Source organism: Chroicocephalus ridibundus, chromosome 1 (assembly GCF_963924245.1).
Source record: "Chroicocephalus ridibundus chromosome 1, bChrRid1.1, whole genome shotgun sequence".
Lineage (NCBI taxonomy): Eukaryota > Metazoa > Chordata > Aves > Charadriiformes > Laridae > Chroicocephalus > Chroicocephalus ridibundus.
The window spans coordinates 60,272,562-60,292,693 of NC_086284.1; the positions used below are offsets into that span (position 1 = coordinate 60,272,562).

At 41.4% G+C, this 20,132-nt stretch overlaps 1 protein-coding gene across 1 annotated transcript in view; it reads left to right on the forward strand.

Moving 5' to 3' along the window:
- The first annotated feature begins 2,128 nt into the window (after positions 1–2,128).
- IPO5 (importin 5) overlaps positions 2,129–20,132 on the forward strand; it is a 45,367-nt gene continuing 27,363 nt past the window's right edge. Inside the window, exons 1-8 of the mRNA XM_063336660.1 lie at positions 2,129–2,279; positions 6,962–7,042; positions 12,796–12,988; positions 13,497–13,599; positions 13,849–13,945; positions 15,084–15,188; positions 18,484–18,606; positions 18,699–18,819. Coding sequence (XP_063192730.1) covers positions 2,190–2,279; positions 6,962–7,042; positions 12,796–12,988; positions 13,497–13,599; positions 13,849–13,945; positions 15,084–15,188; positions 18,484–18,606; positions 18,699–18,819 — 913 coding nt within the window. The 5' untranslated portion in view covers positions 2,129–2,189. The remainder of the gene's footprint in view (positions 2,280–6,961; positions 7,043–12,795; positions 12,989–13,496; positions 13,600–13,848; positions 13,946–15,083; positions 15,189–18,483; positions 18,607–18,698; positions 18,820–20,132) is intronic.

Sequence of the window (20,132 nt, forward strand, 5' to 3'; positions counted from 1 at the left end):
AAGGCAGGAAAATCATGCTTATTTCAAGATCCCATTCAAAAGGCCCTCTAGAACCTGTGACAAGCTGTAAACACCTAATCCATATAGTTGGGATCTGAGGAGATTTGCAGGAGGGCACTTCATATTAGAAAGCATGCTTGCTTTCCTAATTCACTTCTGGTCCTTCTGAGTTTTCAGTCCACTTAAAATTATCCTCTAACTCCGCCCGCAATTGTTTCTTAATTCAGTCACGAAGACTTTTCTACCTTTTCCCCAGCAGCTCGCTGGCTGCTCCCTCTTGCTTTTGGAGGGCTTGCATCCCCCTGCAGTGGCCACCCAGAGGAGACCCAACTTGGCCAGCTGCTGCCCCACAGCCAAACCCCAAACACCACCTTGCTGCACCCCCCAAGCAGAAAGCCCTTCTTCAGTGAATGGGGCAGCACTCAAAAGCTTATGAACCAGACATTCCATGTGGGCGCAGGGGTTACTAATTACCTCTTATTCGATCACAGACTTGGGATTTGTGAATGTAGCAGACTACTGACCATTGCCTGAGATCTGATGTAGCTTTGACCACTCCACGTGAACAAGCCTGGGACATGTAAGGGGTACGGGGCTTCTTTGAAGCACAGTTAGACAAGAATCATAGGATCATAGAATGGTTTGGGTTGGAAGGGATCTCTAAGATCATCTAGTTCCACCCCCCTGCCCTGAGCAGGGACACCTCCCACTAGACCAGGCTGCTCAAAGCCCCATCCAGCCTGGCCTTGAACACTTCCAGGGATGGGGCAGCCATAGCTTCTCTTCTCTGGGCAATCTGTTCCAGTGCCTCACCACCCTCACAGTAAAGAATTTCTTCTTAATATCTAATCTAAATCTACCCTTTCAGTTTAAAACTGTTGCCCCTCATCCTATCCCTCCACTCCCTGATAAAGAGTCCCTCCCCATCTCTCCTGTAGGCCCCCTTTAGGTACTGGAAGGCCGCTATAAGGTCTCCCCGGAGCCTTCTCTTCTCCAGACTGAACAACCCCAGCTCTCTCAGCCTGTCCTCATAGCAGAGGTTCTCCAGCACTCTGATCATCTTCGTGCCCCCTGCTGGCCCCGCTCCAACAGGTCCATGTCCTCCTTGTGCTGAGGGCTCCAGAGCTGGACACAGTACTCCAGGTGGGGTCTCACCACAGCGGCGCAGAGGGGCAGAATCCCCTCCCTCGCCCTGCTGGCCACGCTGCTTTTGATGCAGCCCAGGATGCCGCTGGCTTTCTGGGCTGCCAGCGCACGTTGCTGGCTCACGTCGGGCTTCTCACCCACCAACACCCCCAAGCCCCTCTCCTCAGGGCTGCTCTCAAACCATTCTCCAACCAGCCTGCATCCGTGCTTGGAAGGGGCCATATAAACGCATACAACGTCGGACCCTACGCTTTTGTGCGTCAGTCCCCTAGGCGCACCTGCCTTGCCGACCTCTCGCTGAAAACCCTGGAAGCGCGCCCATCCCGCCGGCGTGCGGTGCAGCCAACGCCTCCTCCCGCCTCGTAGGAACTGTAGCATCACCCTCAATAGCGAACCGCAGCACAGCGCCCGGACCTGGCTGCGTCGCCGCCGCCGGGGCTGCCCCCGGCTGCGCTCCGGCGGCTCGGGGCTAGCAGCCGCCTCTGCACCCCCCCGCCGCCTTCACGGGTAGGGGGCGGTGACGTGGCCCACGACGTCACCGAGGAGGCGAGGGAGACGCCTCGCAATCTCCCGCGCTTTGCTTTCCCCTCCCTTCCCCCCACCGCCCGTGTCCCGGCTCGGCGTGCCGGCGCGCGGCGGCCCCGCCCTTCCCGCACCGCCCGACAGCGCCTCTGACCAATCCCGTCGAGCCTGCCAGAGCCGCTCGCCAATGAGAGTGCCCTTCGCGGCGTTTCCCCCCGCCCTCCCATTCAGGGATGGGTGTTCAGTCGCTCCTCCGCTCCCCCCCTCCTCCGCCCCGGCCTCGAGCGCCAGGACGTCATAGAGAAGGACAGGCCAATCGGCGGCGAGGCGCCGCGCGTCGTAGCCAATGGGAGCGCTCGATAGCGCGGCTGGCGCGGCCGGCCCCAGGGGGGAGCCAGGAGCAGAGCGCGGCTGAGGCTCCGCCCCCTCTCCCTCCGCTGGCGGCTGGTCCGGCGTTCCCCCTCCCCGCCTCCCTGTCCCCGCCCGGCCTCTCTCCCTCCCTCCCTTTCCCTTTCGCAGCAATGGCGGCGACGGCGGCGGAGCAGGAGCAGTTCTACCTTCTCCTGGGCAACCTGCTCAGCCCAGACAATGCGGTCCGCAAGCAGGCCGAGGTAACGGGTCCGTCCTCGCCCCGGCCCTGCCCGCCGAGCCGGCCTGTCAGACCTCACAGACCTTGCCGGAGGGAAGGCGGCGCGGGTGGGAGGGGGGGGGCAGGGTGGCGGCGGGGCCGGCCGAGCCCCACGTGTGAGCAGCGGCACCAGCTGCTGCCGGGGCGGCCCGGGCCGGGCCTTTCCCATCCCCCGCGCAGGGGAGCCGGGCGGTTGTGGCGGTTGCGGCGGTTGCCGTTGGCGAGGGCTCCGGCCGGTGGCGCGCGCGTGAGGGCGCGAGGGGTCCGTGTGTCCGTCCGTTCCTCCCCCCACCTCCTCTGGCGGCGCTGCCTGTCTGGCACCGTTCGGCCCTCCCTCGCCCGCTCTTCTCCGCTCGCCACGCCGGGCCCGTGAGCAGCCCAGCGGGCAGACGGGGCCTGGGCTGGCTCCGCCCGGGCTGGCCAGCCTGACGGAGCGCGGCTCCGCCGGGGAGGTGAGGCCAGGCCGGCGGCGGGTGGCGGGACCGGTCCTCGCTGCAGTGAGGGGGCCCCAGACGAGGTCAGGGCGGGTGGCGGTGCTGGGTGGGTGCGGGGCTCGGAGGGGCCGCTGCACTTGTAGCCCGGTCACTGCGCTCCCCAGGCGGCCCGGGCAGAGGGTCCGTGCCCCCCGGGCCTGGAGCCCCGCTCCTGCCCCAGCCCCAGGGGGCACGGACCTTCTGCCCGGGCTGCAGCCGCCCCCCCTCCCCGCCATCCGAAGAACTCTTCTCCTTCCACACCGTAGTTTGGTTTTTAACTTCGGAATGGGCCGTGTATTCAAGTGTTTTCGTCAGCTGAGAAATATTTCACTAAAAGAAGCGTTTTCAATACGCGGAGTTCCTCTGTTATCAGCAAAAACTTTTCAGATGTGTTATTTCAGCTGAAACTCTTTGTGATGGCTAAGCCACGTTAATTCTTTCTCTCTGTCATGCTTAAGACTCCATTGTCAAGCCTAGTGGGGAATCTCTCCCATTGAATTAAATACTAGCGTCTAGGTCTAGCATGAATTCCCACTGCATGGCTGCATCGGGTCTTTTATCGCTCTCATCACTTCAGCGGTCAGCAGAGTTCAGCGCATTGTTTGGTGAAGAATAAAAAGTATTATTGTTCCTGATGCTGCAGTGGAAATTCCTAAAATATAAATTAGGAATTAGGAATTAGAAGGAGAGGAGCCGTACAGTTTTAGAAAGCCAGCAAAGTTCGGTATTGATTACCACAGATACTTTCTAGAGAAGGAGCAAGAATTAATCCTGCATTCCTGAACATAGAGATGGAATGGAGGCCGTTCTCTGGAAGCTGAATTTCTTTCTCTTCTCAACTATATTGCCTGCATGTAACATAAGAACATTTCTCACAACTTTTTGAACTTTATTAATATTGTAACAAATCAGATTTATTGGACAGCTGTGTCATAATGCTTGTGAAAGAAAACATTCTTGGAAAAGAAGTCTAAAACTTAGATTCTTACAACTGGCATGTTCTGTCAGAAACTTCCTTGGAATTGAGTTGGAGGTTTGTTTTTTTAATTTTCATAGATACATATCCACTATGGCCTATCAGAGTAAGAAACCTCAATTGCTTTTCAAGTCCATTAGTTGTGTATGCAAATACAAGTGACTAGCATAATTTTTATTTCTTTAACTGCGCTGAAGCTGGCATTGGTTTCTGCATATTGCCAAGAGGTATTGCAAGTATTTTTATGGTTTAGGATCATTTGGAGTGGAAGGATCATCAGGAGGTCTGTAGTGCAATGTCCTGCTCAAAGCAGTGCCAGCTATCAGGTCAGACCAGGTCATTCGGGGCTTTGTCCTGTTGAGTCTTGAAAACCTCCAAGAATGGAGACTGCATAAGCTCTCTGAGCAACCCGCTCCTGCTTGACTATCCTCATTAGAGCAAAGAGGTCTGAATCTCCTTTTTTCAATTTATGCCTGTTGTCTCTCATTCTTCCACCATGCATGGCTGTGAAGAGCCCAGCTTGGTCTTCTTCATGGTGGATTAACAAACTTGTACCTAGAAACACAAATCTGTCTCTTTACAGTGTAGCAAGATTGACTTCTTGTTTTAAGTTGTCTGTTTCTTGAAGTAATATTCTTTGGATGAAAGTATTGCATAGCCTTTAGACTATTTGCTTACTAAAATAATACGGGAGTCATATTTGATCTTAAACATCTGCATAGTCCAATCAGTTTTTTAAAGCATACTCACTGTTGGAAGGCAATATTGAATACTACAGAGATTCAAATAATTGCAGGTAAATTGAATAGCAGGTTTTCATTTGTGTCCAATGAAAAACAGTGAGGATCAGAAATGGGTAGACAGGGAACTGAAGGAGGCAGACTTGGGTTATTTCTAATAGGTCTGGTCATTGAAATTAGGATAAGGGGTATTATGTTGAAGACTAGACTTGATGGAGATGTAGAGTCATATCCTGTTTGGGTATGGGTGTAGTGAAAGCTGTAAAAAACAAAAGGGGGAGGAGGAAAGTCTCATCACCTAAAACCTGTTTTTACTTAAGTATTTCTGTGTATGGATCTATGTCAGTCCTGACACACTCATAACTTACTCTAACCAGTTTGCTGCAACCTGGTTCATTCATTTTTTTTTCTCCCATTAAAAATTACTGGAATGTTGTCTGTTGACTATAAAAGCCTGTCTTTCTCTTATTTTTGTGTCTGTTTGTGTCTTTTATTTACCGTGTTTGTGTCTTTTATTTACTTTGTCTTGGTGATTTTATGTTCTTTTTTATAAAATATATTTCCCAGGTTTGGAAGAACATGAGTACTAAGTGTAGATAATAGATATTTGTTTGCATGTATTCTGAAAGTTAGTCTTGCTGTGTGAGAAATTTGTGCCTCTGGATAAGGTAGCTGGGGAGCTAATTGTGAACTAAAAGAAGATGTAGCAGGATCCAGGTACATAGTTTGGGTGTAGCCAAGGCTGGTAGTAAGCTGGGTGGAGCCAGCAAAGTAGTCCTCCACCAGAACAGAGGGAAGGTTTTGGTTTGGGCCATATGTTTCTCTTGCCTGCCTTGCTGTGGTGCTCTTTAGCATCTTTGGATCACCTTTACTGAATTGACAGAATTATGCCAGTGAACAACTGGATAAGTTGCTGCCATTTCTATTGCGTCTGAACAACTCAAAATAGAATTTCATTATTACTAGAATTGGTGTGAGGGAAGCCAGCTTTTTACAGTGCTTCAGCTGTCCACGAAAGCATAGCTTCAGGTCCATGCTGGGCCTCTGTTTAGGGAACCTTCTTGTCTCTGTGTTTGTCTTTATATTTGTAGATGATAGTGCAATATAAATATATACGTTCATGGAAGTGGTTAATCTGAGAAGGCTTTCTCTTCTGACCCTAAACCTCATTTAATTTTGCAGTCTCCATGAAATGATTAGATTAAATGCAGGGATTCATTGGGGATTGAGAGTCATTGACTGTGAGTGTATAGTAGCAACTAGACAGAATGTGGAGTAAGAATCGACTCTATGAACGAGGCCTAGGAAACATATAGAAAGTGGAGGAAGATGATCTCTAACACTAAATGTGTGATGGGGAAACTGCTTTATTGAAAATAGCAGGTATACTGTCAAGGTGTGTAAATTATTTAGAGTATTGGAAAGAGCTGCTGCAATGGTAAGTATGAGAAGTAGGCAGGGAAGGAGCTGATTGAAATGAACCCAGGCTTTGTGTAGTAGGCTTGTTCCTTAAGTTAAGGATGGGATAGTGAATACTTGGAAAGGGAGGAGTAACATCTTCAAGATTGTGTCCACAAAAAAAAACCTCTTTCAGAGTTAGTAAGTATAGAAATATTTCTGAATGTTTTAAGTGGTTGCTTTTCAGCTTGTAATTCCCCTGTTCTTACCTGCATAAGTTTAGTATATTAGGAACAAGCATTTATGGTTTTAAAATGCTCATATATAGCATGCTTGGAATGGCAAATATTATTTTGCTGTGAGCTCACTCTAGCTTCTAAGTAACAATATGATTTAAAAAGTCATAGTGAATGAACTGTGTGCCAGAAGTGTGTAAGACAATGTAACTGAACTCATTAAACTTTCAATTTTATTAAGAGGGTTTCCCTAAGGGGGAGACTAAATAGTCTCTCTTCCTGAAATTCAGCCAGGAGTTTAAAAATGAAAAGTTCATATTGAAAACGTGTTGTTGAGGTGTGTGACCGCCACGTGACATTGGAAAGGCCATAAAAAGGTTCAAAAAAAGAACTGAACAAATTTTTGGACTATACATTTGTCAGTGGTTATTAACCTGTTGGTCATAGTTCAGTCTCAAGCTACCAAAGTTCTTAATCCTTTGATGTGATGGAAGCTACGATTGATTCCAAGGAGGGTATGTGTTCCATATATGTTGTATTTCCGGGAGGATACCTGTTCTATTTATGTTGTATTTCTTAATTCATCTTGTAAGTGACCAATACTGCATATGTAGATGATTTGATTCCAATATGGCAGGTCTTATTAGGTAACTAGGACTTTACTCATGATTTTAAAGTAAGTCAGAAATTTTTATTTTGATAGGTTTAATTTTTTTGCTATGTTATTTGCTATTAACTGGGTGGATACTGAAGTTGTTTTAAAAGGGAAGTAAATTCATATTAATGTTTAACACATGCATTCTACTAATTGTTTACAATAAGCTGCATCCCTTTTTATGCAGGAAACATATGAGAATATTCCAGGTCAATCTAAGATCACGTTCCTCCTACAAGCAATCAGGAATACTGCTGCTGCTGAGGAGGTAAGTCTCGATCATCTTTGAATTCTGTAGATTTTAAGGGAACTTGGGAAAGGGAAGAAGAAATCAGTGCTGGTCATTTTGGAATAAATGAGCAAGTTGGGCGTTAACTGAATCATCTTAATTTACTGCATGTTTGTAGAGGGACCACTCATCTAGTTTGTTGCATGTCAAGTTCACTAGCTGAGACTTTTTGACATAGGATATTTGGTTTCAAAAGCTGTGTTTTGTAAGTGACTGCTTAGATCTGGTTCTGTGTTTGCTTAATGAATGGATTCTTTCCTTAAAATGTGTAACTAATATATGAGTGTTACTGTGACGTTCCTTCAAGCTACAGTTGAGAAACGCTTTCCATTTTGGGGTCCCGCGCCTAAATGTGTTAAACTTTTGTATCATCTAAAACTTCTTGTGCTTCTCAAATGGGAGTTGGGGGGACATAAGGTAACAGTTGTTTTGCAGGTTTTTTTCTGATGGCTTTTGTATTTTGTCCTAGTTGGGAAGGATATGCTCATTAAGTCATCTAGCAGTGTTATAGAGTGAATGGAGAGCAGTCTGAGCACTGTTTAAAATTCTTCTGTGGGCATATAGTAAGTGTGCCTTAATTTTGTAAAGGCTCACACACTGTAGCAATCAAGTACAGTACTTATTGGTAAAACTATTATTCATTTGGATATGCAGAGTGAAGAACTACTAAGCTTTCAAGATATTACGAACTTCAGAGTCACTTAAAAGTAAAAATGTTTTGTTTTTGTTTTTTTTTTCCCTCATCTAGAGTTTTACTGAACAACAGAAGGATGTAGCATGTAGAATTTCTGAACAATATTATAAGGAGAGTATAAGCGTGCTGTTTCTCTCTGGATAAAGATCTCTTCTGATAAATTGTATTCAATTTAGAGGTAGATGCCATTTGTGCTTTTTAATGCTAAGTATCAGCTTACTAAAACTGATGCTTATCTACCTACAAAGCAGTGGTGTTCTGACAGAATCCTTCAGTATTATACCAGCATCTTGTTGCGTGAGAGTTGTAGTTTTCCCTGCTGCCCCTCCGAGATGTTTCAAATGACAGAAAGCTGTAGAGCAGTCTCCCTGGTATTTAATTTTGCCATGAATAATAAGATTATTGCTGCACCTTTTTTTTATCAGAATAATGTCATATATAATAATCAGATAATGTTATGCCCTAGAAATCTTAACTGCATTGCACGTGCTTCTGTTTGGAATACATTTGATAAGTTGACAACTACAAAGTCATATTTGTGCGAATAAATACTCGCTCCTTGTATTTACTGATTTTATTCCATTTATATCAACTAAGGAAATACCCCAGCCTAAAACTTGTTCAGAATCTTGCCAATGACTTGGCTTCCAACTTACTCAAGTGCAAAAAAACTTTCCACCTGTAGAAGTTACTTCTACCAAAGACATCAGAAGTTAACATTTGTAGCGTAACTTGACATTTAACTACACCGATGGATAAATCAAAAGTTTAAATTTTAGCTTACAACTTAAGTAGACATTAGGTGCTGGACTCAAACAATCCTGATAATAAAAACTGGAACAACCTCTCTTCCCTGTAAATCCAAATACATAGTAGCCTAATTAGAGCCTAAGTGAAGTCATCCCCATGCTTAATCCAAACATTGCATATAAACGTGCAGGGAAGCATTCTCTGTGGATTCAGTATGGTGTTGGTTTATGTAGATCCAAATATTGGGCAGAATAGTGCATATGTCACCAGCGGATAGGGCGTTACGTGGTATGTGTCCTCTGAGCACATTGAACGTACTGGCACCAGTGGACACAGGCTGCTGGAAGAAGCCTTAGAACTTTAAAGATCATTTTCCCAGGCTATGGGAGAGCTAGGTTCAGATCCCTCTTTGTCCTGAAGCTTCTCCATTGCTTTACCCCCTCCCAGGAAAACTAAGCTGAAGAAAATACTCCACCTTGTTTGCAGGAGCTGAGCTGCTGTGTTGTAGAGAATACAAGATTCGTAGGACTTCTTGGACAGCAGTTTGGGGAATCCTGGCTCTGCAACCTACTGTTTTTTGCATTTAAATGGAGAAACGGTGATTCAGATCCTGCTTCCAGTACCCCTTGCATATGACATGGAAAAAAACCATTAAGCTAGATCAGAACTAACTCTATTAAACTACCTGTGTAACAGGTTTTCTCCAAACCAAATGCCTAAACTGTGGAAATAATCACCTTTTCCCTCTGTTGTCATTTCATACTTTCATGATAGCAGAGTAACACTGTTCACAGAAGTGGAGGGAAGCATCTGACTTAGCAGTTAGAACAGAAGATAAGCAAGTTTGTACACCTTAGGCTGAGGAGAGGCTTGAACCCAGGCCTCCAACTTCCTGAACGTGTAGTCTCAGTGTTATGAAGTTAGAGGGTTGGACAGAAAGGTGGCATATATTCACAGATTATTTGGTGATTTTTATTCTCAGAATGCGTCTCAGGTGTTAGAGGCTGCTCCTTTGCAGTTTTGATTTATCACCTAAATCTGAGAGGAACAGAAGTTCTGCATCTTCTTCTGCATTGTTTTTCTTCCTGGTTAATTCTAGATTGGCAGTTTTCAGTTGTGTCCTAATGTACAGTTGATTAACTTCAAGCCCTGTGAAATACCACAAATGCTGCATGCAACTGTTTCTGCTGTACTCACAGCCCTCTTAGAGGGCTATGACCTTTCTCTTCCCCGTGTCCGTATCGTCATGTGAAGGGGTTACATTTCTTAGTCTGAAAACTGCTGCTGTGGGCAGCTTCCTGTTCAGCATTTGGAGGGGAAGGAACGCAGCCCATGGACTTCTGATGGCCCCCAGTTCTGCCTTTGAGTTGTATATGGACCTTAGGCACTGCGTGCTTTGAATTCCACATGGGACTGGATTCCCAGATAAGGTTGTGCAAGTCCATCTTTGGACTGTGTCCTAAATATTGATTGCTTCCATCCATGCATGTTTTCCTCCTTGAGGACTTAGAAGGAACAGTAAAACTAAAGTAAAAGTCACTGTGCTACACAAGATGGTTGGTCTTTTTCTTACAAAATGTGTAGGACTACCTGGACACTTTAAAAGCCAGTGGAGAATGCTGTATCCCGGATTTCTGTTTGTAATTCTTCTCCTGCCCTGCTTGGCAATTTAGTTGTTGTCTTGTGCCTTGGTTCCATCATCAGTAAAAACATAGAACATTTTTAAAGCACTGTAAATTCTATTAATAAGTGGTATGTTGAAATTTGAGTATTATGCCTACTTTTTGTGTTAATACCTTTGACATTCCAATTGTATGTGAGCACCCCAGAAGTTTAGACATGCAGAGGAATCCAGTGCTAGGAGAGAATTATAGTTTTTTATGCTTCATTGATAAATGGAAGTTCGTCTTTGGGGATGTATGCTTCATATTGTTCCTGTTCTTGTTAAAAGCTATAGCTGCTAAGTTGCAGGATTTTAAAATGCTTATTTGGGTACATATCTTGTAATACTTAAATGTAAAAGAGCCTTTGGTGTGTGTGAAAAATACGTACTTTCTTCCTTAAAGTAGAAGAAATAGCCCCAGAGCTGCCATTAATCCAGCCATGTTTGTCATAATTAAACTGACAATGGTAATTTTCATATATTGGTGGATATCTGCTGAGGAAAATATGACATTTATTATTAGAAGTCAATTGCTGCTTTGTCACTCCTTCAAATACTTGAATTTGCTTTAGGGAATTTGGGGTTTTTTTTCCAAGCTAATAACACTAATAAGCTAGTTTATGTAGCGCTGATCTTGTGTCTTTCTGTATACCTTGTTACTTGTGTTTTCACTTTGCAGTCAGTCTTCTAATATTTTGAATTAAGTTCTTCAGAGGTGGAAATTCTTATCTTTGAGACTGTGTGCTTTATGAAAACAAGCTCTGTTCCCTATCTGGCCACCTATTATTGCTTCAGGAAAGGAATGAATATAATGTGAGTCAAATGTCAGAGAATATGTACAGAAACGCAATGCCCTGAGTAAGAGAAGACATTGCATCAGAGTTTGTGCCTTGTTTAGTCCCAGCAAACTTCTACTATGTAAGCTCACCATACTAATGAGAAGAAATTTAATCAGTCACAATACTGGTGATCTTTTAGGGATAGGAGAAGGAAAGATACCATTCAGTTGTGGTACCATTAAAGTTTTTTGGCACATTATTAGTTGGATTCCCAGAGGCAGCGGGGAAAGAATCGTCTTCCTTCCCAACTCACGTTCCCTATGTTATGACCTATTGCTAGAGAACGTTGGCTTATGGGGGGAGCTATAGCACAGGTGGGTGCTGTGACCCTCTTTGTTCATCTGCTGTCTTCCTTAGGTCTACTAGGGAAGATCTAATGCTACATTTGTGGTGGCTTTGGTCCACACTGGAGCTGTTGAGGAGGAGGAGATACGGAATGATCTAGAGTAAGGTCCAATTCTACTCCCTCCCTTCTGCCAGTATAGAGACACTTTGTGTGCACTACTCTTTAGCTGTATGGAGGAGAGCTGGCTATGTTGGAAAAAGGCTCAGCGGGTCTGGAGACTGCAGAAAACTATGAGAATAGTATCTTGGGTGGTATTCTAGAAATACCTGTTTTTTACAGGGTATGCTAGAAGTTGAGGCTTTGCAGCAGTTTGTGCTTCTCATTTATAGGCTGAGAGATCTTTGGGAAATTGCACCTCGTTAGCTCTGCTGCTCACTGAGCGTTTTTGGATTCCAAAGGCTGTTATTAAATGAAATTGTTTTTCATTCAAGTACACATTAAATAAGAATATCTTAGGAAAAGAATTGAGTGCACATTGCGTTGGATTGGTTTTTTGTGAAGATTTAATATGTGCAAGGTTTTGTTACACATGTTGAACTTCATAAATTTGGGGGATGGTTTTTAATTACTATTTGTCCTTCTAGAAAAAGTGGTTAGTGAACATACTATTTATGAAGTTATTCACAGTGCTTCATGTGTCTTTTTGCCTTTACTGCATGTTTTGCTCTATTCATTTTGAATTACTCAGCCATGTGTTTTGCTTCTAGTTCTTGTATAATTGTAAATAAATACAGATATGTAAAAGATACTTGTAGAATTGCAATATGCAAGCAGGAAGCATAGAAGATTGTAATATGAGATATTGAGGTTCCTATGCTCAAATTCAAGTTTAAATAAAAACGTTTCATCATAGGTTTGCAAAAGGCTGAAAGCTTTTGTTGTTATTTGGGTTTTTTTTGTTCAGAGGAAGAGTTTTATTTGCCAAAATCTAACTCTAGGTTCCTGAATCTTTAGCCTGAAGTTTGATTGTTGGAGAAAGCAAAGGAGGGTTTACAGGTTAATTGTCTGACAAAGTTGTCCCATTAAGCCACTTGGTAATCCAAAAAAACCCATCTGGATTATAATTATCTCAGCAGCCCATTTAAAATGAAAAGAGGACATGCTTTTAACATTGCTCAGTAATGCAGCTGGGTTCTTAACTTCCCACAAACTGTGTCCAAGGTTCAGCTCTACAAAAAACCTGAATACCTCAGTGGATTTCGTGATTATTTCTTTGAAGAGCTGTAATTGTCAGAAACATGGTTGTAAGCTGATATTTCTATACTATGTTTTTATTTACTGTCATAATCGTCGTCTGTTGCTGGAGAGGTATTCCATTCACCTAACAAGTCTACACAGTGAAAACCGATCATCTGGAAGCATGATGTCAGTAGTCTTTCCTCATAAGAGCATAATTATCATATCAAAACACTTTAACATACATACTTTCTTATTCAATAGGCTAGACAAATGGCAGCTGTCCTTCTACGACGTCTTTTGTCTTCTGCGTTTGAAGAAGTTTATCCAGCTCTTTCACCTGATGATCAGACTTCTATCAAAAGTGGATTGCTGTTGATTATTCAGTTGGAAACGCAGTCCAGTATGAGGAAAAAAATCTGTGACATCGTTGCTGAATTGGCCAGGAACTTAATAGGTACTTTATATAGGCTGATAATAGTGGTAAAATGTTTATGCATTGGTAGTAGTTGTATTTTTATCTCTTGTTCTCTAGTCTTGTGTAGACATTTGCACATGATGTACTAACTGATTTCATGGTTTAAAATCTAATATTTGTTTATATTATCCTTGATCAGATAAAAATAAGGTTCCTTAACTCTGCTTTTTAAACTGCTTCAGTTTAGGTGAGATTGTATTAAGGATTAGAAATCCAATTGTGGTTAGATTCTCATGAATGTTATGCTGAACGTAAGTTTATTTTTTTGAGTGCCGTTATATAACAGTAAATAGAGATCAACTTCTATTCCTGAGTGCCTTTAGATTGAAAATTTCAACCATATTTTTACACTGTGGCTTGGACACATCTTCAGATTAGGGTTTTTTTTTTAAATTAATTTTAGTAGCGATGACTGGTTACCCTGTACAACTGAGATCTAACCACCCTTAAGTTTGCTTATCCTGAAACTTTGTGGTGTTTAATCTAGATGAAGATGGCAACAACCAGTGGCCGGAAGTTCTGAAATTCTTATTTGACTCTGTCAGCTCTCAAAACGTGGGACTGCGGGAGGCTGCTCTACATATTTTCTGGTAAACTTTCACACTTTGATACATTTTTACAGGTTAGCTAAGTCATGTCTGTAAAAACGTAAGAAAAACTGTCACAACTTCATTAACAAGCAGTCACATATATTTCATTTATTCTATGGTATCGTGGTTTACTTAACTCTTACATGTACACTTACAATCTGTAGCTTAAACAATGGGTAAGTTTAAAATAATAGTTAATGTTAAACTGTGTGAATTTTTATTAATGCTTTGGTCTTTTCTTGTCCTTAGGAATTTTCCTGGGATTTTTGGGAATCAGCAGCAACACTATTTGGAGGTCATTAAGAGAATGCTGGTTCAGTGTATGCAAGATCAAGAGCATCCATCAGTAAGACCTTTATGTTCTTTTCTTTTTTTAAAAATAGTATGTCCTGAGCGTAGGAACTTAGTGTAGTAATCTCAAACATAAAGGTTAAACCATCGATTCCAACCAGAGAATGGCATTACCTGAAACTGATGAATATCTGGAGTTTTGACTGTGCCTACTGCAAAACAAAAGGGTCAAACCTTTTTCATGGTCCTAAAGCTGACTTGGCTGGCTCATACCTGTACTTCCTTGGCCCAGACTCTTCCCTAGTAGTTACACTTGGAGCAACCCAGTTGTCCTGGCCCAAAGCAGAGACGGGGGGTTTAGCCAGCAGCATTGAGGGGTCAGAAACTCTTTATTAATCTCTCTTACTGGCCCTTACGTTTAACAGTATACATACATAGCGTCTGTACACACTGTGTCTTAAAAACTCTGAATATATGACAGCTTCTTGAACTGTTTGTGCATGCTTTGCTATAAAGGCATGTTAGCAAGCCTTGCTTTTCTGCAAGGCTTCAGATTTATTGATTTGTGCAGAGGATTGTACTTTGAAAATGTTTCTCTTGTTGTGGAAAATGCTGGGCAAGAATAGGAAACCCTGCTGTGGTATATGGGTTCAGTTTGCTGCTCTCCCATGGATTACTTTTTCTGACCTTTGAAAGTCAACTGAGTAACATTTTCTAAAGTACCACAAGTCATGCCTTTAAAGAAGCATGTTTTAAACACTTAGATCACACTTTTTGAAAAATGGGACTTTGACACTTGCATACTCATTTGAAATTGGGATGGAGGTTGAAAACAATAGTTTTCTTTTTTAGATGAAAAAACCAACCAAAAAACAACCCAAAACAAACAAACAAGAAAACCCCACAGAAAACCTAGAAAACTAGGGAATAATTGCCACCTTGTAATATGATAAACTTTTTTTGTATCATTGAGGACATAAATGCTGAATATCTTCAATATTGCTTTACCTTAATTTGAAGCAAGATACAAAAGCCCATGTTAAAAATTAATTGGTATATCTATTAGGAAAATGGAAAAGGGGTATGATAATACAAAATGTGGTCTCATAATAGGCCTAATGTTAAAAGAAAACAAAGGCATGTTTCGTTCCTGGTTCTTCACATTTCTTTCTCCAATCCTGCCTGTCTTCTAGATCAAGACTCTGTCTGCTAGAGCTGCAGCTGCGTTTGTTCTTGCTAATGAGCATAATCTTCCCCTTCTTAAACATTTTGCAGACCTGCTACCTGGAATCTTGCAGGTAAGAAACCACACAAGTAACACTTAATGTGCCATTGCTGTTTATGTTGACTCTATCCGAACATAAATTATTGGTCTGCAAATTTGTGTAGCATATGAATTTTTGCAGAGACTTGGATTAAGTATATCTTTCTGAGACTGACATCAGTAACCAGCAAGATACAGTGGAAACTGATAAGGAATTTTGTAAATGCAAGCTAATTGATAAAGTTTTAAGGAAAATAGTTTAATGCTGATTAATTTATACAGTGTTACCTAGATAAGTGAGTTAAAATTCTTTGTAAGGTATTTAACTCAAAATCATACAGCTTCTAAATTACCCGGGATATTGAGATATATTTTAAATATGGACTACCCTGAGATTTTGGGTAATCAGTAATCGGGAAATTCATTGGCCCATGATAACCTGTGTCTTCTCAGTTTAGAGGAAAGCGTAGAATTATTCTGAACAAAGGTTCTCAGTAACAACAACAATATGGACAAATTATCTTTATTGTTTGATAAATTAGGAACTTGCAAACAAAATGTATTCTTAAGCTTCATATAATTTCTGAGGCTGGATTAGATCTCTTTTAGGATGGGTGAATTTGAGCAAAAGTTGGAATTCTAATACAAGGTTGTTTACTTTTGAGGGGAAACCAGAGAGACATGGTTTGAGCTCTGAAGGATGACAATTTCACAGTAGAGTTCCCTCTCTATATTAAGAAAAAAGTGAAAATAACTGAGTAGCTGTGATAACAGTGGTAGTGAACTTTGGCAATTTTAAATTAGGCTAAATTTAGGTTGAAGACTGTCTTATTGCTGCAGTCAGTACAGCAGATTCCTGTTGACAGTGTAAGCTATAAACCTTGTCTGTGTGCTTTGTGGCAAGCTGAAGAAAAATTGTGCCAAGTTAACTAGCTTCTGCAGCCAATAGAATTCTTTTTGATCTTAAATGGAAACTGAGAGGAATTTATTAAAAACAACTGAACTTGAAAATAGGCTCTAGTGTACACAAGATAAGTATTTTGATATTGAGGTTGCTATTTGGTGGTTAGTCCCTGCCTGTGACTTTGGCAATGACAATTCCATTGTTCAAAAATTGTAACTGCCTGAGAGAACCTTGGTTACTGAGTACTGTGTGAGTGGGAGTGAGGCAGAATTTGGGGTGGGCATGCTGTTCCTCTTGATGTTTGGCAATTAATAGTATGCTGTTCTTAGACTTCAGACTAATAGCCCACTTTGTGTGATATAAGTTTCAATGCTACTATTTTAGGCCATAAAAAACATATGCACTTGGCTTGCATTTTCAAGCTTTATTTTGCAAATACAGAGCACAGAACTATGCTATGAAATCTGTCTTTTTAAAAATACTTATTGCAAGAAGGACTAGATTTTCTGGCTGTTGGTAACACAAGATGGATATGAAGATCTGAGTTTATAAATAGGAGATGGGATGTGTTAGAATAGTGGTGAGTGACCTTTGGAGACAGTTGGATGGTTTTTTTTGTTGCTGCTGAAGTTCATTTTGTTGCAATACTGGCATGGTAAAAAAGCTAAAAATAAAATTCTGACTTAGCAATTCAGTCATCTCAGTTCAATTTCTATAATGGTAATGCTGGAAGTTGAACTTTTCAGAGCTAGTAGTTGAAACTTGTGTCCAAGATATTTATCTTGCAATGGAGTGTAAAAGCAGCTGGAACTTCAGCTGACTTCTGTGGTTGGTTGTGCTCAATACTACAGAAAAGAGCCTCTGCCTTTGAGGTCTCACTGTGTATTTTGAACTTCTTTCTTTAGAAAGCCAGTCTTGCTTTAAAAAACTGTCAAACTTGCAATGGGTATAAAATACAGAGTTCTACAGAAACTTCCACTTCATATTTCATTATGCTTTGCCAGAATCAGAGGACGAGTGGTAACTATTAGTCCAAAAGGCCTTAACCAAGGTAGATTTTTTTTTTTCCAGAAGTTTTCTGATACTAGAAGATGCAGTATAGAAACTGCATGAAAGCTTGTGCTGTTTCAGTGGCATTATTAAAAGTGTTGGATTCGAGATTTAAGTATTAAAAACCACCTAACTATTCACATTTAAAAAATCTTTCTACGTTAGAAAGACATACTTCGCTAATGAAAATTCCTTTCAAAACCCCAAAAGCATGTTTAAAGACAATTTTTTCTTTGGAGGTTTGGGTTTTTGTGTCCTACTTCTAGAAGAGTTTTAACAGCATTGAATAACTGTGCCCTATTTTGGCCCTAGAGTGTCAAGCTGGTCAGTTAAAAAGTAAGCTTTAAATTCCTTTTCAGAATGTAGCTATGGGTTAGGAAAGATACCTGCAAAAAGCTTGATTTCTTTTTCCTGTGCCCTGTGACTGAAGGCTGAAAGGTCTGCTTTAATTTGGTGGCTCTCCAGAGTTGTCTGGAAAAAAATAAATTGTTTAATCTTGAGATTCCTGGTGTTTGTACATGTAAGCTATGCAAAGATGTTCTCACATAACAGGGAAAAAAGGAGTTAGGCTCATTTTCCTTCTTTTGGTCAGTTACTACTTTGAGGAGTTTTTCTTTATTTAAAATTCATTTTGAACTGCTTGTCAAAACGTAGTGTGATTTTTTTGCATGTCGGCGCCTCTGATGTGTGACCTTAATTTTTTCTGAGTGTCTGTCTGCTGTGTTAGATTTAAACTAATAATGGTCAAAATTGATGGCATATAACATTGTGAGCCATAATTTACTTGTAGAAAACTTGTAGTCTTGGACCTTGGCTATTATCTTTTTGTGGTTGTTATGGATTTATGCACGCTGACCACCGTAGTGGGGTCTGACCCTAGGATCCTGCCGAAAATACAAAGTCTAAGTGCAGGCTTCCAATTAGTCTTTTATTAGTTCTCAGGTTACAGCTCAAGCTGGGTGCCTCTGGAGATGGACCCCTACCCCAATTCACGCCCCTCAATTATACCCGTACCACCCATCACCCCATCCCCAAGTCCAATTCTGGTCGGTGGTCTCTTGATTCCTTATTGGTTTTCACTGTTGCTAGGCTGGCTGCCTTCTGAAGTTACTTCATTCTCTTAAAATTATCTCCTTGGTCCTTATATTCTTCATTCTGCTCATATCTGCTGGATTCAGCTAGTTCTTTGTTAGCAGCATTAGATTTATCAAAAAGTTTACTCTTGGTCTTAACCGCTAACCACGATACACTAATGCTAAACGAGACCATTCAGAGAGACAAGAACACAGTTAATCAAATTTCTTCTATAACAGTGGTTCCATTCATAGTATTATTTGGTTTTACTTAATCTTGTTTTCGTCTTATCTCTTGATAGGCAGTAAATGATTCCTGCTACCAAAATGATGATTCTGTCCTGAAATCCCTTGTAGAAATTGCAGATTCTGTTCCCAAGTATTTACGACCACACTTAGAACCTACGTTGCAACTAAGTCTGAAGGTAAAGCTAGGAATTTATTTTTTTTTTAAAATCACTCTTTCTGCCTGAGAACATCTGTTCTAACCATTTGCTTTAATCCTTCTGGATTGTAGTTGTGTGCAGATGCCAGTCTCAGTAACATGCAGCGTCAGTTGGCACTTGAAGTAATTGTGACCTTGTCAGAAACTGCTGCTGCTATGCTGAGGAGGCACACAAACATTGTTGCACAAGCCAGTAAGTATTTTATTCATTTTCTTTGTTGAAACAATTTGTCTTCCTTTACAGTGTTAAACTGACTTTGGAAGTGGTCAGTGGCAAAACCATGTCTTCTAACTCGGAGTTTGCTGATGCTGGTAACTTTAGGTGACACCAAATTGGGGCTTTTTTATGGCGAAAGACCCTTCTTATTGCGACTCTTCATAAATGAATCTGTGCTTATGCATCCGCCAACAATTTGAATAAAAATACTGTAGCTTCTTCATTAGGTGTTTCCAAGGAAAATACTACTTTCATGGTTCTCTGCTGGCTTTTGAAATATGTACTGTAAAAAAAAAAAAAAAAAAAAAAAAAAATTGACGCATTTAGCTCTCAAGTTCTTCGTTCGAAGTTTGGTATGTAGGCCAGATATTCTGTGGTGCTGGCAACTGAAGACTGAAGGAGTTCAGCATGCATGTTGAGCTTCAGTGTTGAGTTAAAGATGTGAATTAAAAATCAGATGCTTATATAAATACTTAGAGAAAGTCTAATGCGGATTGTAAATTCTTTGGAGAGGCACTTTTTAATCATGTGTTATTATTTGAGATACTAAAAATAACTGTCTTCTGGACAGCCCCAGCAGCAGTGCTGTACACAGTGATATTCCTCTGCCTTTTAAATCCTTTTTGTGAGTAGATCAGGCCACTGACACAGCAAAGTAGCCTGCTTTTTGGGAGAATTCTTTTCCCTCCCTGTCACACTTCTATTTGTCTAGATTCTTGATTGTTTTCTGAAACTTGCATAAAGACAATCTGTTAAAAGGCAACTTTTTTACTCATGTGCTTGGGCTGGGGAAATTTGTGCATACAAATAATCATAAAACTCATGGAAAATGTTGTAAACTGGATCTGCTTGGCCTAAGTGTTTAAACTATTGACTAGGAATTTTGTCTACTTGTAGAATAGTTTTTTTAAAGAACAGATTCTTTCAGAACATATTTTGAAATTTGAAAGTGTTAAGAATGCTCTATAGCTTGTTGGGAATATTAACGCTTGACACTTGCTGTCCCCCAAATCATTACAAGCTCCTTAACTGGTCTGGTGGCATAGTAGAGAAGTATCTCATATCTCTTTAGAATGTATTACTTTGTATATTTGGTAGCTAGTTGTTCAGGAATGAAATGTTTGTATTAAGATAACGCACCATGTGTGAATGAAGTGCCTTTGGTTTGTAACCTGTTGTAAAATTGTTCTTAATGAGTCACTAAGGTGAAAGACGTTTATTTTGCAGAGCTAGTAAAGCAGTTGTGTTCAGAGAAAGCCAAACAGGATTTCGTTTGTCTTGGTTTTGTG